The following is a 13,055-nucleotide window of genomic DNA, read 5'->3' as shown; positions in this document are numbered from 1 at the left end:
AAAGTTGATGTCTTAGTTTTGACACACGTACCACGGTTGCGTAAGATGTTGACAGAAGAAACTGGGTAAAGGATATATGGAACACTACAATTCTTGTAACTTTTCTGTAAATCTAAACTTAATTGTAAAACAAAAGTTTGTTTTTAAACAGATGCCATTTTATATATCCTTGATACCTAGGAATTTGGTTTCTTCTTGAAGGACTTGGGAATATATGCTTTTAATCAGTTTTCTTCAGGCCCTATTTCCTACTTCTGAACCCTGATACGAAATTCAATACTGAGCGTATATGTGTACATGTATGTACAGACATACATGTGTTTGCATACACCACACATGCATATCAAGTTTTTCCCTCTAGCTTTAATTACTTTTAAGGGATAGGGATAGAGACCTGTGACTTGATTTGACTATCACATGGAATTTATATGAGTGCCACTAATGTATAAATTTGTGATCTTTGTACTTTATGTGTGTGTGGTATTCAGCTGTTAATAGGAAATTTTTTAGTAAGTCAGCTTAGGGTTTTTTTTTTTTTTTTTTTTCCATGGAATCCTTTTAGATGAAATGTGAAATAGCATATTTTAAATGCCTTAAAATGTTTTTCTTCTTCAGTACTACCCTTTTATTTTAAGGACTTGCTTTATTTTCTTCCCAGATAAAACAATAAAATTATGGAAAATCAGTGAAAGGGACAAAAGACCAGAAGGGTATAACCTGAAAGAGGAAGATGGAAGGTATAGAGATCCTACTACAGTTACTACACTACGAGTAAGTACATAAGAATAAAATGTCACAGATAGTGTTTGTATTCATATTATATAGCCCAAATCCTGAGCAGAGCTTGAATAGGAATAATTATAGTCTGTCTCCCCTTTCCCAATAATTCTGTAATCAGGTAGAATATTGAGTAACTCATTTAAACATAGAAACTGACTTACATAGAGGTCTCACTTTGGCCAGGGACAGAAGCAGGACTCAAACACAAGACAGTGTTTTATGCCATCAGACTTCATCTCTGGTTTGTCATGTTAGCTACTACAAGGTCAAGTTTCAAGATAAATTTTCTTTGGAAATCAAAAAAGTAGATATAGATCAAATCTTCTAGTTGTAGCTAAAAAATACCCAAAGTTAGATGTTATGGGTTAATTTTTTTTTAGCCTCTTTAATTTGAACCATAAACATTTATTAACTTGGCATGTCTTTCAAGCAAAATATTGGAACTAAGAACTGCAAATTGTAATAGTATTGCTACCAGTAAAAGAAGATATATTATCCACATTGTTCATTTTTCTTCAGCATTTTGAAAGGATCAACATCAGTTCCTTTTTAAAACTAAATCTATGTAATATTGTTCTATTTTATGTTCTCAAAAACTAAAATAATGAAGTTTTGTGAATCTTAATTGCTATTTGAAACTGAACCTTTTGTAACTTCTTTTTTTCATGTGTCTTATTGACAGGTGCCAGTCTTTAGGCCTATGGATCTAATGGTTGAGGCCAGTCCACGAAGAATATTTGCCAATGCTCATACATATCACATCAACTCAATTTCTATTAATAGTGATTATGAAACATATTTATCTGCAGATGATTTGCGGATTAATCTTTGGCATCTGGAAATTACAGACAGGAGTTTTAGTATCCATTTGGTTTTCTTTGGTGTTTGGTGAAGAGGCATGTTGTGCCCATATTGGATTTATTTCATCTCTCCTTAATGAATGTGATTCCTTCTTTTTATAGTCTGTATACATATACGTATGGCAACTTACTTTTTCTTTGTATATGAGTAGTGAAATACTGGAAAAAGTTATTTGCTAAACATAAAGGGCATAATGTATTATTTTAAAATTGGATTAATGGAATTTTAAGGAATTTGTCTTGTATCTATGGAAATAGGAATTTTTAAAAATCAAATTTGTGAGGTCTGTGCATGGTAGCTCATGCCTGTAATCCCAGCGGTTTGGGAGGCTGAGGTGGGAAGATCACTTGAGGCCAGGAGTTCAAGGTTACAGTGAGCTTGATCTTGCTTCTACACTCCAGCTTGGATGACAGAGTAACACCCTGTCTCTAAAAAATTTTTTTTTTCTTCTAATCAAATTTATGGAGTATTGTGTTTGAATTTTTTATTGTAAAAATAGTCTCGGCCAACCGCAGTGACTCAGCCTGTAATCCCAACACTTTGGGAGGTCAAGGCAGGTGGGTCACCTAAAGTCAGTAGTTCAAAACCTGCCTGGCCAACATGGTGAAACCCCATCTCTACTAAAAATACAAAACATTAGCTGGGCGTGGTGGCGCATGCCTATAATCTCAGTTGAGTTAGGAGAACTGCTTCAACCTGGGAGACAGAGGTTGCAGTGAGCTGAGATTGTGTCATTACACTCCAGCCTGGGCAACAAGAGTGAAACTCTGTCTCAAAAAAAAAAAAAAATATATATATATATATATATATATATATAGTCTCATTAAGATTAGAAAAAGAAATTCACTCAAGTCATGATGCATGATTGGGTCAATAAAAATACTCTATTGAGGCCGGGCACAGTGACTTTGGGAGGCCGAGGCGAGGCTGGTAGATCATGAGGTCAGCAGTTCGAGACCAGCCTGGTCAATATAGTGAAACACCGTCTCTACCAAAAATAGAAAAAAAGATTAAAAATTAGCTGGGTGTGGTGGTGTGCGCCCGTAATCCCAGTTTCTCGGGAGGCTGATGCAGGAGAGTCGCGTGAACCTGGGAGTCGGAGGCTACAGTGACCCGAGATTGTGCCACTGTACTCCACCCTGGGTGACACAGTGAGACTCCGTCTAAAAAAAGGTTTTAATCCCTTTGGAATTTATACTCATAAAAACAGTGGAGTACAATTCAGAATTAATACTTTTGCTTAGGTCCGTGAATGGGTTTTAGGTTTGAGAAATGTAGAATTATATTTGCCCTTTTTTCTAAGTGGAAATTCCTTAATAAAATGTTATCTAGACATTGTGGATATCAAGCCTGCCAATATGGAAGAGCTGACAGAGGTGATTACAGCAGCAGAATTTCATCCAAACAGCTGTAACACATTTGTATACAGCAGCAGTAAAGGAACTATTCGGCTATGTGACATGAGGGCATCTGCCCTCTGTGATAGACATTCTAAATGTAAGTTTATTGTATCTTTCCTTAAAATGATTACATATTCTGTTTGTCTGAAATAAGCCTCAGATATGATAAGTACAATTACAGAGGTTTACAAGTCTTAAACCTGTGTGTCCAGAGCCACTTGTACCCTTGGTAATCTGCCTACCTCCTCATGAGGCCTTCCAGGTTATTCCCTGGAAGCACGTATAGTCAAGCTCTCTTGGGGGGCATGTCTGTTGATAATATAGACAAGGAATGTATTTCTCGTGGAATGCTGCTGTTCTTTGGTAACTTGTGGTTGGGCTCTCTAACCTTGTGTTCAAGTAGAGCTGCTCCTTTCTTTCCCATCCTCCCTTCCTATTTTGAGCTTCCTAGGAAGATTTCTTCTGAGAAGAGGTTTCCTTGGCTTTAAAAAAACAAAAACAACTTTGGTTTAAAAACTTCAGGATACAGTATTCTTGTCTTGTTGAATATTAACTCATGAAAATTGATACATGCCTGTTAGCAAAATAATTTTACCTGGCTACTAGAAAATAAAATCCTGGTATGAATTTGGGATGGGCGAGGATGGTGTGTTTCTCATGGTGAATATAGGCAGTGAGTGAGGCATATTGCAGGAATATACCAATAAACCTGGTGCACTGAAGTCAGAAGTCCCAGGTGAGTCTGGTTCTAAAGTAGTCATGACTGGAAGTATACTGAATACTTATACATCTTCAACTTCAATATTCAATTATCCTAAGAAGCTTTCAGGAGAAAACTAGCCAGAGAGATGTTTTTCAGTTCTTTATTAGCCTGGTATTTTACCTCACTTGTAGGGAGTTTGTGAATGGTTGTTTAGGAAATGCTTTGTCCAAGCCAGAATATTGTACACCTTGCCCTTTTTGTGTTGTTTTGTTTTGTTTTTAGTGTTTGAAGAACCTGAAGATCCCAGTAACAGGTCATTTTTTTCCGAAATCATCTCCTCTATTTCGGATGTAAAATTCAGCCATAGTGGTCGATATATGATGACTAGAGACTATTTGTCAGTCAAAATTTGGGACTTAAATATGGAAAACAGGCCTGTGGAAACATACCAGGTATTTGCAGTTTTTTCTTTCAATGAGCATATACCCTGTTTACTTTGAAGTGTTTATAGAGAAGGATTTTGTTACTAGGTTTTAATCCCTGTATGGTGTTGGTTCACCATTAGGCCTTTTCCCTCAGAGATCTATGAGTATGTTGCTTTTCCTTATGTTAAATGTATGTATACTTACATAGGTTGTGTCTTCTCTTGAGTTTGCAGTTAAAGTGTGATTTACCCATTTGGTTCAGTATTGACATTTTTTTTTCCTGCCGCTATGTACATTTAAAGTGAGAAAGGAAGAGCACCCCTCATTAAGGTCTGGGCAGGAAGAGGATTGGGAAAAATGACCAGTCCTAGTAGAGGTGCATCTGCTCAGGTTGTGGGAGTAGTTCAACTAGAGATTAAACTTGGTGTGCCAAGTCAAATGGACTGGTGTTCTGCCTTTTGGCAGATAACTGTTGTCTTCAGCTAAAGGAGAAGGGCTTGAAAGCCTTAGCAGATGGCTTTAGGAGTTGCCTATCCGTTGTTGGGTATCAGTTCTTGATTCTCTTATCAGCCAGCCACTACTATTTATCTGTGTCCACTACATCAAACAAAAGAGAATGAAGTACACAGTCTGGAACAGGGTGAGGGCCAGCACAAACCTGTACTAGGCCCTAGACTGCAGTGTTGAAATCACTTAACTCTATTTTATATATACACTTTCTTTATGTTATATATTCTCAATAGACTTGGAAGTATGTTTCTCAAACTTTTAAATCCTCTGACAAACATAAACCAAGATTGTTTTTGATATGTGAAATTTCAAAATAAATACTGCACTGAAACAAAAGCCAAAAAGACAAAATCCTGCTTTGCTTTTCAAAATACAGTTCACTATTGAGCAACACGGATTTGAACTGCATGGGTTCACTCGAACAGATTTTTTTGTTTTTTTCAACCAATGCACATTTGAAAATACAGTATTTGAGGGATGCAGACCCCTCAAATATATGGAGAGCCAAAACTTCATGTGTGGATTCCGCAGGGCTAACTGCAGATTTGGGCATCCCTGGGGTTCCTGGAACCAATCCCTCGTGTATACTGAAAAAAGACTTATGTTTGTGTAACTGCCAAGATTGATACATCTCCTAGTTACCCTCACCACCATTTCATTCCCATTGAGAAGAATTGATTTGAACCTTAGCTTCATACTGATGTATAGGGAGAAACCCTGTAACATGCATTCTAAAATGTTGCTAAATTATGAGCTACCTAATTTTACCTGATTTGCTACTTTTCTACCTATAATCAATTTGAGTGATTAAAAGTAGTCACATTATAGGCAAACGTATCTTATATAGATAAAACTTATTTTTATTGAATTTGTACCAGCGTCTTCCCAAGTTTTGTGTGATTGAAGGGTATTTTTTTCTTACTGATTTTTTTGTGTTACATGCTCAGTTTTGGTCCTGACCCCGCATGAGTTGCTATTCCTCTGTATTACAGATTTTCACTTGATGTCACAGAGACATGGCCTGAATCATTCCGCTATATTTAAAGTTAAAATGGACACTGAAATAAGTTTAGATTGTTTCATATAGAATAGAGAATTTTAAGCATTTAGAAAGTACCTACTCATTTCTGTCATTTCTCGTTAAGTAGCTCCTTAAAAAAAGAGGGTGAAATATAGACACTTCTTTTTTCCTTTGAGTTACAAGAAATACTTGGGAACTTTTCTTTGTAATTAATATTAATGTTTAAATATGTCATATTTCTCAGGCTACTTTTTAAATATGAGATTTATTTCTAGTTTATCCTTTTTTGACATTAGTAAATACAGAATTGTATAATTCAAAAAACAGGCACAGCTTTGTTTGCTTTTGACATTGTATAAGTAATATATGATACTATCAAATTTTTAATAATATATGCCCAGGATAACCATATAATTTATCATCAAACCAAGGCATGGTTACACTATGGATACATGTGCATTTATAATTGGAAATAGAGGCTTCAGTCAAATTTATGCCCAGAAAATGGTATTTAAGAAAGAAATAGGCACAGTTTCAGTGTTGTTATCAGTAGTTAATGGACTGAAAGCCAAGAATAGTGATATTGAGATATTGCTGTAATGTTCTTTTATTAGTCTCTTAACTGTGCCATTTTCAAGTGTTTTTGGCCTGAATGTTTTATTCAGGCTTATAAAGGTTATGTGTGCCATGCCCAGAATGGAGTTTTCCTTTGTCATACCAGTAGGAAAATGTGCCTCCCTGAAGGGCTTGTGTGTTTTGTAAAAGGACAAAATGCCTTTATTGTTACTGAGAAGATTGAGATTAATAGGTTTAAAAGGTTTGTTTGTGTGTCTGTATATGCCCATTTTTTCTTTTTAAAAATACGGACTTGTTAAATCATTTTCCTAATTTCAGTGTAGTATATTTGTATTTTTTCCCCAGGTGCATGAATACCTCAGAAGTAAACTCTGTTCACTGTATGAAAATGACTGCATATTTGACAAATTTGAATGTTGTTGGAATGGATCTGACAGGTAATTGATTTTAAGTCAAACCTCTCAAATATGAATTTTATAAAGAAAAGAAACTTAATTATTTCATTCCAGGTCCTAACTTCATTTGTCTCTAGGGATTCCTTGAAATACATTTACTAATCTTAGATATAGCACGGCAGTACTGGCAGATAAAAATTAAGCATTGTATTTCACTAGTAAATATAAAAGTACACAAATTCTAGGTAATCTAAATTATTTAAACGTCTAGAATTTTTTTTCTTACATGAACCAGATCACATTTCTGACATGCTAACCATTAAAACAGTGAAGCTTCAGCTTGGTTGTGATTCTACCATTAAACTGTTTTAGAAACATTCGGGCGGCAGATAATTCATTTGAATTGTTAGAGACACCAGGTTTTCCAGATGCTACATTAACACCTCATAGAAGTGGTCTTTCATATGTATGTTATGTATGATGTTAACCATAATATATATGGTTAAAATATTAGGAGTAGTTTTCCTTTGTTTTTTGTAATTTCCAGTTTTGCTGTAGTGTAATTCCTTTTTAGTATTCATTTTTAGTAAAATGTTACCGTTATTTAAAGATAAAGTAAGTCTTTGAGTCTTTTAGTTGTCTATTTGCCACTATGTTCCAGTAGAACAGAAAGTAGTAAAACATAATTTTTGGAATTAAACTGACATTTAAAGTAATTAGAGATACTTTAACAACAGTTTTATCACAGAGCTTAATGTGATTCCGATTTCATGGTGTTACGTGTTACAAAGGATAATAGAACTTACAGAATGTCTTCTTTCATCTGGCTTTTAAAATTACCTGATTTTTGACATGATGAGAGGACTAGTAAACTATTACTACTAGTAAACTAGTAGAGCTCTATTGGTAGCAAACATTGCCTTTGAGTGCCACTACTAAACCTGAGGCATCAAGAAAGAAGGAAAGGGAAGAAGAAAGAAGGAAAAGGAAGAAGAAAAAAAAACATTAACAAATTTGAAGAGTAAAGAGATACTGAACTAGGGTGTGGCACACAGCTACAACTAGTTCTTCCTTGTATTGTTTAAGCAGATAATTAGCAGTTGTATGTTCTATTACCAGAAAGAAACTATTTGTTTTCCTTAATATTAAAAAATTTTTTTTAATTATTTCAAACTTAGAGAAAATTTGTTAGAATAACACAAAGAACTCTTGGCCAGCCTTGACCCAAGTTCCCCTGTTGCTGTTTGCTGTATCACGTGGTCTATCCTCTGTTTGTTTATAGCTATATTTGTCCACATAGGTACATGCGCACGTGCTCACACACACAACTTGTGTGCTACAAGGGAATTTACCCTGTTTACTCTAGATGTGATGCCCATAACCCTAAATTGTTGAATGAGTATTTCCTGACAAAAACACTTCCCAACATAGTGCAGCATCCAAAGCAACATTCACAGCGATGCAGTACTGCCCTCTAATCCGCAGACCCACTAAAACTCACCAGTTACTGTAACTGTGTTCTTTATGGCACAGAACAAAGTCAGTCTGGTTCAGTATCCAACATTTAGTTGTCATCTCTTGTTAGGCTCCTTTATTCTGAAACAGTTCCTCAGTCTCTCCTTGTCTTTTGTGATCTTGGCATTTTGAAGAACACAGGCCAATTATTTTACAGAATGTTTCCTCGTTATTAGATTCAGGCTATACATTTTTGGCAGGAATACCACAGAAATGCTGACCTAATGATACCTTTTTAAAGTTTCAAATAGCCACAGACTAAATGTCCTAACCCATTAAAACACACAGATGATATGGGGATGTCAATCTAAATTACATGAGCCATTTTTAAAGAAATACAGTTTTATCATGTTCAGGGGCATGCATTACCTTGAGTTTGATTAAAGTTGTCGTCAAGTGTTCTTTGGGAATTGACGTTACTAAATAGATAATCATTTGTACTCAGTAGGTGACCTTTGTATGTAAGTATTACTTTGAACAATTCCCCAGTATCCTGTAATCCTTATTTACAATAATAATTTGAACCATGTGATAAGCAGTGGTAGCAGACCCTTTCCAAATTATTAAGAGCTTCAAACTTAGGAAGTTTTGTTTGTGAGGATACTTAATAAATGTCGAGCAGTAATGGCTGGCAAATAGAACTGACAGGGAAGTGTCTTGGGCAGCTTAAAAATTTTGCCACCCCTTTAAACTGATACTTCTACAAATATTTGCTTAAAATGTTTTTAGTGGTAAAAGTAAAATGATGTTCTGTTAATAAAATATTACAGCCTGGGCAATGTAGCAAGACCCTATCTCTACAAATTATTTAAAAATTATCTGGACATGGCAGCGTATGCCTGTAGTCACAGCTACTCAGGAGACTGAAGTGCAAGGACTGCTTAGCCCAGGAGGTCTAGGTTGTGGTTGCGGTGAGCTGTGATTGTGCCACCACATTCCAAACTGGGTGACAGAGTGAAACCCTGTCTCAAAAAAAAAATATATATATATATACACACACACACACACATTATGTACCACTTCTCAGGAGCAGATTATAAGCCTTTATTAAATGTGATTATCTGAACCAGACAACACCCTGAGAAGATAATTGTTTATTTATTTATTTACTTATTTATTTATGAGACAGTGTCTCACTCTCACCCAGGCTGGAGTGCAGTGGTGCGATCTTGGCTTACTGCATCTCCGCCTCCCAGGTTCAAACGATTCTCCGGCCTCAGCCTCCTGAGTAGCTGGGACTACAGGCACGTGCCACCACGCCCGGCTAATTTTTGTATTTTTTTGTCGTCGTCGTTTTGTTTTGAGATGGAGTCTTACTCTGTCGCCCAGGCTGGAGTGCAGTGGTGCGATCTCGGCTCACTGCAAGCTCTGCCTCCCGGGTTCACGCCATTCTCCTGCCTCAGCCTCCCGAGTAGTTGGGACTACAGGTGCCCGCCACCACGCCCAGCTACTTTTTTTGTATTTTTAGTAGAGGCAGGGTTTCACTGTGTTAGCCAGGATGGTCTCAATCTCCTGATCTCGTGATCCGCTGGCCTCGGCCTCCCAAAGTGCTGGGATTACAGGCATGAGCCACCGTGCCTGACCCAAAAAATGTAAATCATAAGATAAAGCATTGGTTTCTTGTGAACAGCTACAGCTACTTCATGCGGGGTTCTTTCATTTTAGAACCTGTGAGTTCCACAGATAGTTGCTCCTTTGAGAAGCTGCCTGACCTGGTTGATCACATAACCTGTAGTTGCAAAACTATTCAACAAAGATAATTCTGCACTACTAAGAAGTTTTACTTGAGGATGCTGTCAACTTCGGTGATAGTTTTGGTAGCCATGAAAAGGAATAATAAGCAGAAAACTCAGTTAATTAGTACCATATTTTGGTTTATTCCGGTGATTGAGTTGATGTCAACAGCCCTGTCCCTTACTTTAAATCTGCTTGAAGTAGCTGTTTCCTATGGTTTAATCACTGAATCATTTTACTTAAAAACAATTTCTTGTTCTGCTTGTTTGACTGAGTGTACTGTCTATTTTCACAGCGTTGTCATGACTGGATCTTACAATAATTTCTTCAGAATGTTTGACAGAAACACAAAGCGAGACATAACCCTAGAAGCATCGCGGGAAAACAATAAGCCTCGCACGGTTCTGAAGCCTCGCAAAGTCTGTGCAAGTGGCAAGCGAAAGAAAGATGAAATAAGTGTTGACAGCCTAGACTTCAATAAGAAAATCCTTCACACAGCCTGGCACCCCAAGGAAAATATCATTGCCGTAGCTACTACAAACAATCTGTATATATTTCAAGACAAAGTGAATTAGGGTTGGCATTCCTAGCAGAAGAACCCACTTCCTGCTTAGTTGAGATAGTTGAATCTAGCATTCGTTCCTATAAAAGAGAAAGGTCCATTGTGGCGCCCCTTTCCAGTGTTTGACAGTGTGCCATTCGACAACACATTGTTATAGCTACATGGAGAAAGCTCTGTGGATTCATCACTGTGGTGTTCTCCATGTCTGCTAGCCATTTAGGTAAGGGTAGGGCACTTTTAATTTAAATGACTTCTTGCACCATCTTGCCTAATGGACTAGATTGGACTGTATCAACATTGATTTACTCCACTTTTTATGCCTTCCATTGTGATGACGTCAAACACAGTGAAAGCCTTCAGTCATGCTATGGGATTTAATTGTGTATCCTCATTACTGTATCATTTGTGGGGTACACCCCTTCCCCCTTTTTTTAAATTAAATACAGCTCATTCTTACTGTGGCTTGTAGCATTCCTCCTCTTCTGGCCTCCTGGACTCCTCCCCTTCATCTCTCTTACCCTTGCCCCCTCCACCCGGTCTTGGTGGTGGTATATTAAAAAAAGAAAGAATGAAAGCACACAAAATGAGTCAGTTTGGGGTCAGTGGTATAAAGGGGGTATATGTTGCGAACAAATGTTTTAATAACAGTTGGCTGTAATCACTCCTCGCCGTGTCTGGCACTGAAAATAAGGAAAAAAAAAAACCTACTACTGAATAAAAGTGACAAAGAATGGAGAATCTGGTTTTCTTTTTCTTTTTAACCTACCTCTTGTAGCCAATATTTTGTGTCATACCTTTGGGCACAGTGAAACAAAGTGGGTTTTCATTGTTTTATTGGTATTTTTGTTAATTATTTTTAACAAGTGTTCTTTTACATGCAGGAGGAGAGGTATTGGTTCTCTATGAACATATTTTGAATATATATTGGTTTTATTAAGGATTTCACAATCTATAAATGCTTCTAGTTGTTTTTTTTCTATTTACCGTCATCATGAGGGTATTGGATACGTTGTATCTCTATTTAACTCATTATCTGTTAATGAAATTGTTGTAAATGGGAACCAAATTTGTAGAACTTAATTTCTACTTTTTACAGTGCTTAATTTCATTTTTGCCTTACTAGTCAAAGACTTATACAACATTTTTAACAAGTTAGAACTTTTTTTGTCATTCAGTCATATAAAATAGCAGAAAACTAACATCAAGTGACAATGCACTAAATACTTTTTTTGTATTTTACTGCTATCAAATCAGAATGAAATATACTTTACCATAGATATTTTTCTTCTATTTTTGGTTTTCCAAAGCTATATTAAAGACAAATTTTTAAAGGTACAGCATTCAAAAAGTGCTTAATGAACTCCAACAGCTGCCTCAAAAATCTGTATATGAGTACATTTTCCCTAAGCAGTGATACATTATCCAAAGATGAAGAGTGCTCCTATTTTTAATAGGTAGAATGTACCTTTGTCAGTCTTGCAGAAGCTTTAATGGAGAAGAAATGGACTTTATTTTTGAAAGGTGAAATGAACAGGCATTTATATTATTAGAGAATGGTAGTTTTATTTTGGTTGAACGTAATGTAACAACCTTGAATTTCAGAGGACTCTGAGTGCTTCTATGTCCACTACCTATTGTTCTATTCTTCAGTAATGAAAAAGAATTCAACGAGCCGACCGTGATTCCCTCTATTACAAATATTATGTCTTGTAAGTTAGCATTTTTAGCACACAGGAGAAATTTTATGTAATAAAATTACTGTATCTCTTGGATTTAACAAATTTGTATTTGAACACATTCTATGTCTGATAATTCTTAATGGCACTTTTACTAATTTATTTGGGGATCTTGGGTACATTCTTAATTTGTGTTATTTATTCTTCACACTTGACTTGGAAGTGGGATATTCCCCCGTCACAAGTGTCCGACAGTGATAGACTTCCTGTGTTGTGACTGGACAGTTTTCCAGATCTTTTTTGGGAGATTTTCCTACAGTTTGGTTGTATGTCTTGAGATAACACCACTAAACAGCTCTCAAATTCTTTTTTGATCAGTAGCTATGATGATTCTCCTCCATGACACTAAGGATTAGTTTATATATTTAAGAGAAATAATTGCTAAAATTAAAATGCCTCTATCAAGGAATGCTATTATAAATTATTGTTAACATTCTCAAGTATTAATTTTTTAATCTCATTGGTGTAGCAAACTCTAAGCCCAGCCACTCATTTTACATGGCCATGGTTAATCTTTTTATTAATAAAAATTATACTTAGAAGAAACTTAGTCTTGTCAAGTTGCTTGTATTTCCTATTCTCTTGCCACTAATACATGCACATACTCCATCTCTTAACCTTTTAGAAGAGATTGTGGTAGGAAAAGGACTTTCATTCTATTAACCTCTTTCGATCTTTACTTAGTGGCTGGGCAAGAAGAAGAATTATTTTATAAACCTATCTAAATACATGTTTATGCAACCATTAACTGCTGGATGGTAAGCTTCTGTGCAGCCCTCTGTCTCTTGGGATTTAAGAAAAAAAAAGAAAAATGCGTCCAGTCTGGCTCGGTGGCTC

General features: G+C 36.1%; 1 protein-coding gene across 2 annotated transcripts in view; it reads left to right on the top strand.

Moving 5' to 3' along the window:
• The window catches only part of LOC116272968 (serine/threonine-protein phosphatase 2A 55 kDa regulatory subunit B alpha isoform), a 45,512-nt gene extending 33,249 nt beyond the window's left edge, over window positions 1-12,263 (top strand). For both annotated transcript variants that reach the window (XM_031661884.1, XM_031661885.1), the window contains exons 4-9: window positions 659-771; window positions 1,463-1,640; window positions 2,974-3,138; window positions 4,027-4,196; window positions 6,622-6,713; window positions 10,216-12,263. In XM_031661884.1, the coding sequence (XP_031517744.1) occupies window positions 1,481-1,640; window positions 2,974-3,138; window positions 4,027-4,196; window positions 6,622-6,713; window positions 10,216-10,495 (867 nt within the window). In that variant the 5' untranslated portion in view covers window positions 659-771; window positions 1,463-1,480 and the 3' untranslated portion in view covers window positions 10,496-12,263. The remainder of the gene's footprint in view (window positions 1-658; window positions 772-1,462; window positions 1,641-2,973; window positions 3,139-4,026; window positions 4,197-6,621; window positions 6,714-10,215) is intronic.
• The last annotated feature ends 792 nt before the right edge of the window (window positions 12,264-13,055 follow it).

This window comes from Papio anubis, unplaced genomic scaffold, assembly GCF_008728515.1.
Source record: "Papio anubis isolate 15944 unplaced genomic scaffold, Panubis1.0 scaffold285, whole genome shotgun sequence".
NCBI lineage: Eukaryota > Metazoa > Chordata > Mammalia > Primates > Cercopithecidae > Papio > Papio anubis.
Note: the sequence above shows the minus strand (reverse complement) of the source record. Positions and strands in the feature narration are given on the sequence as shown.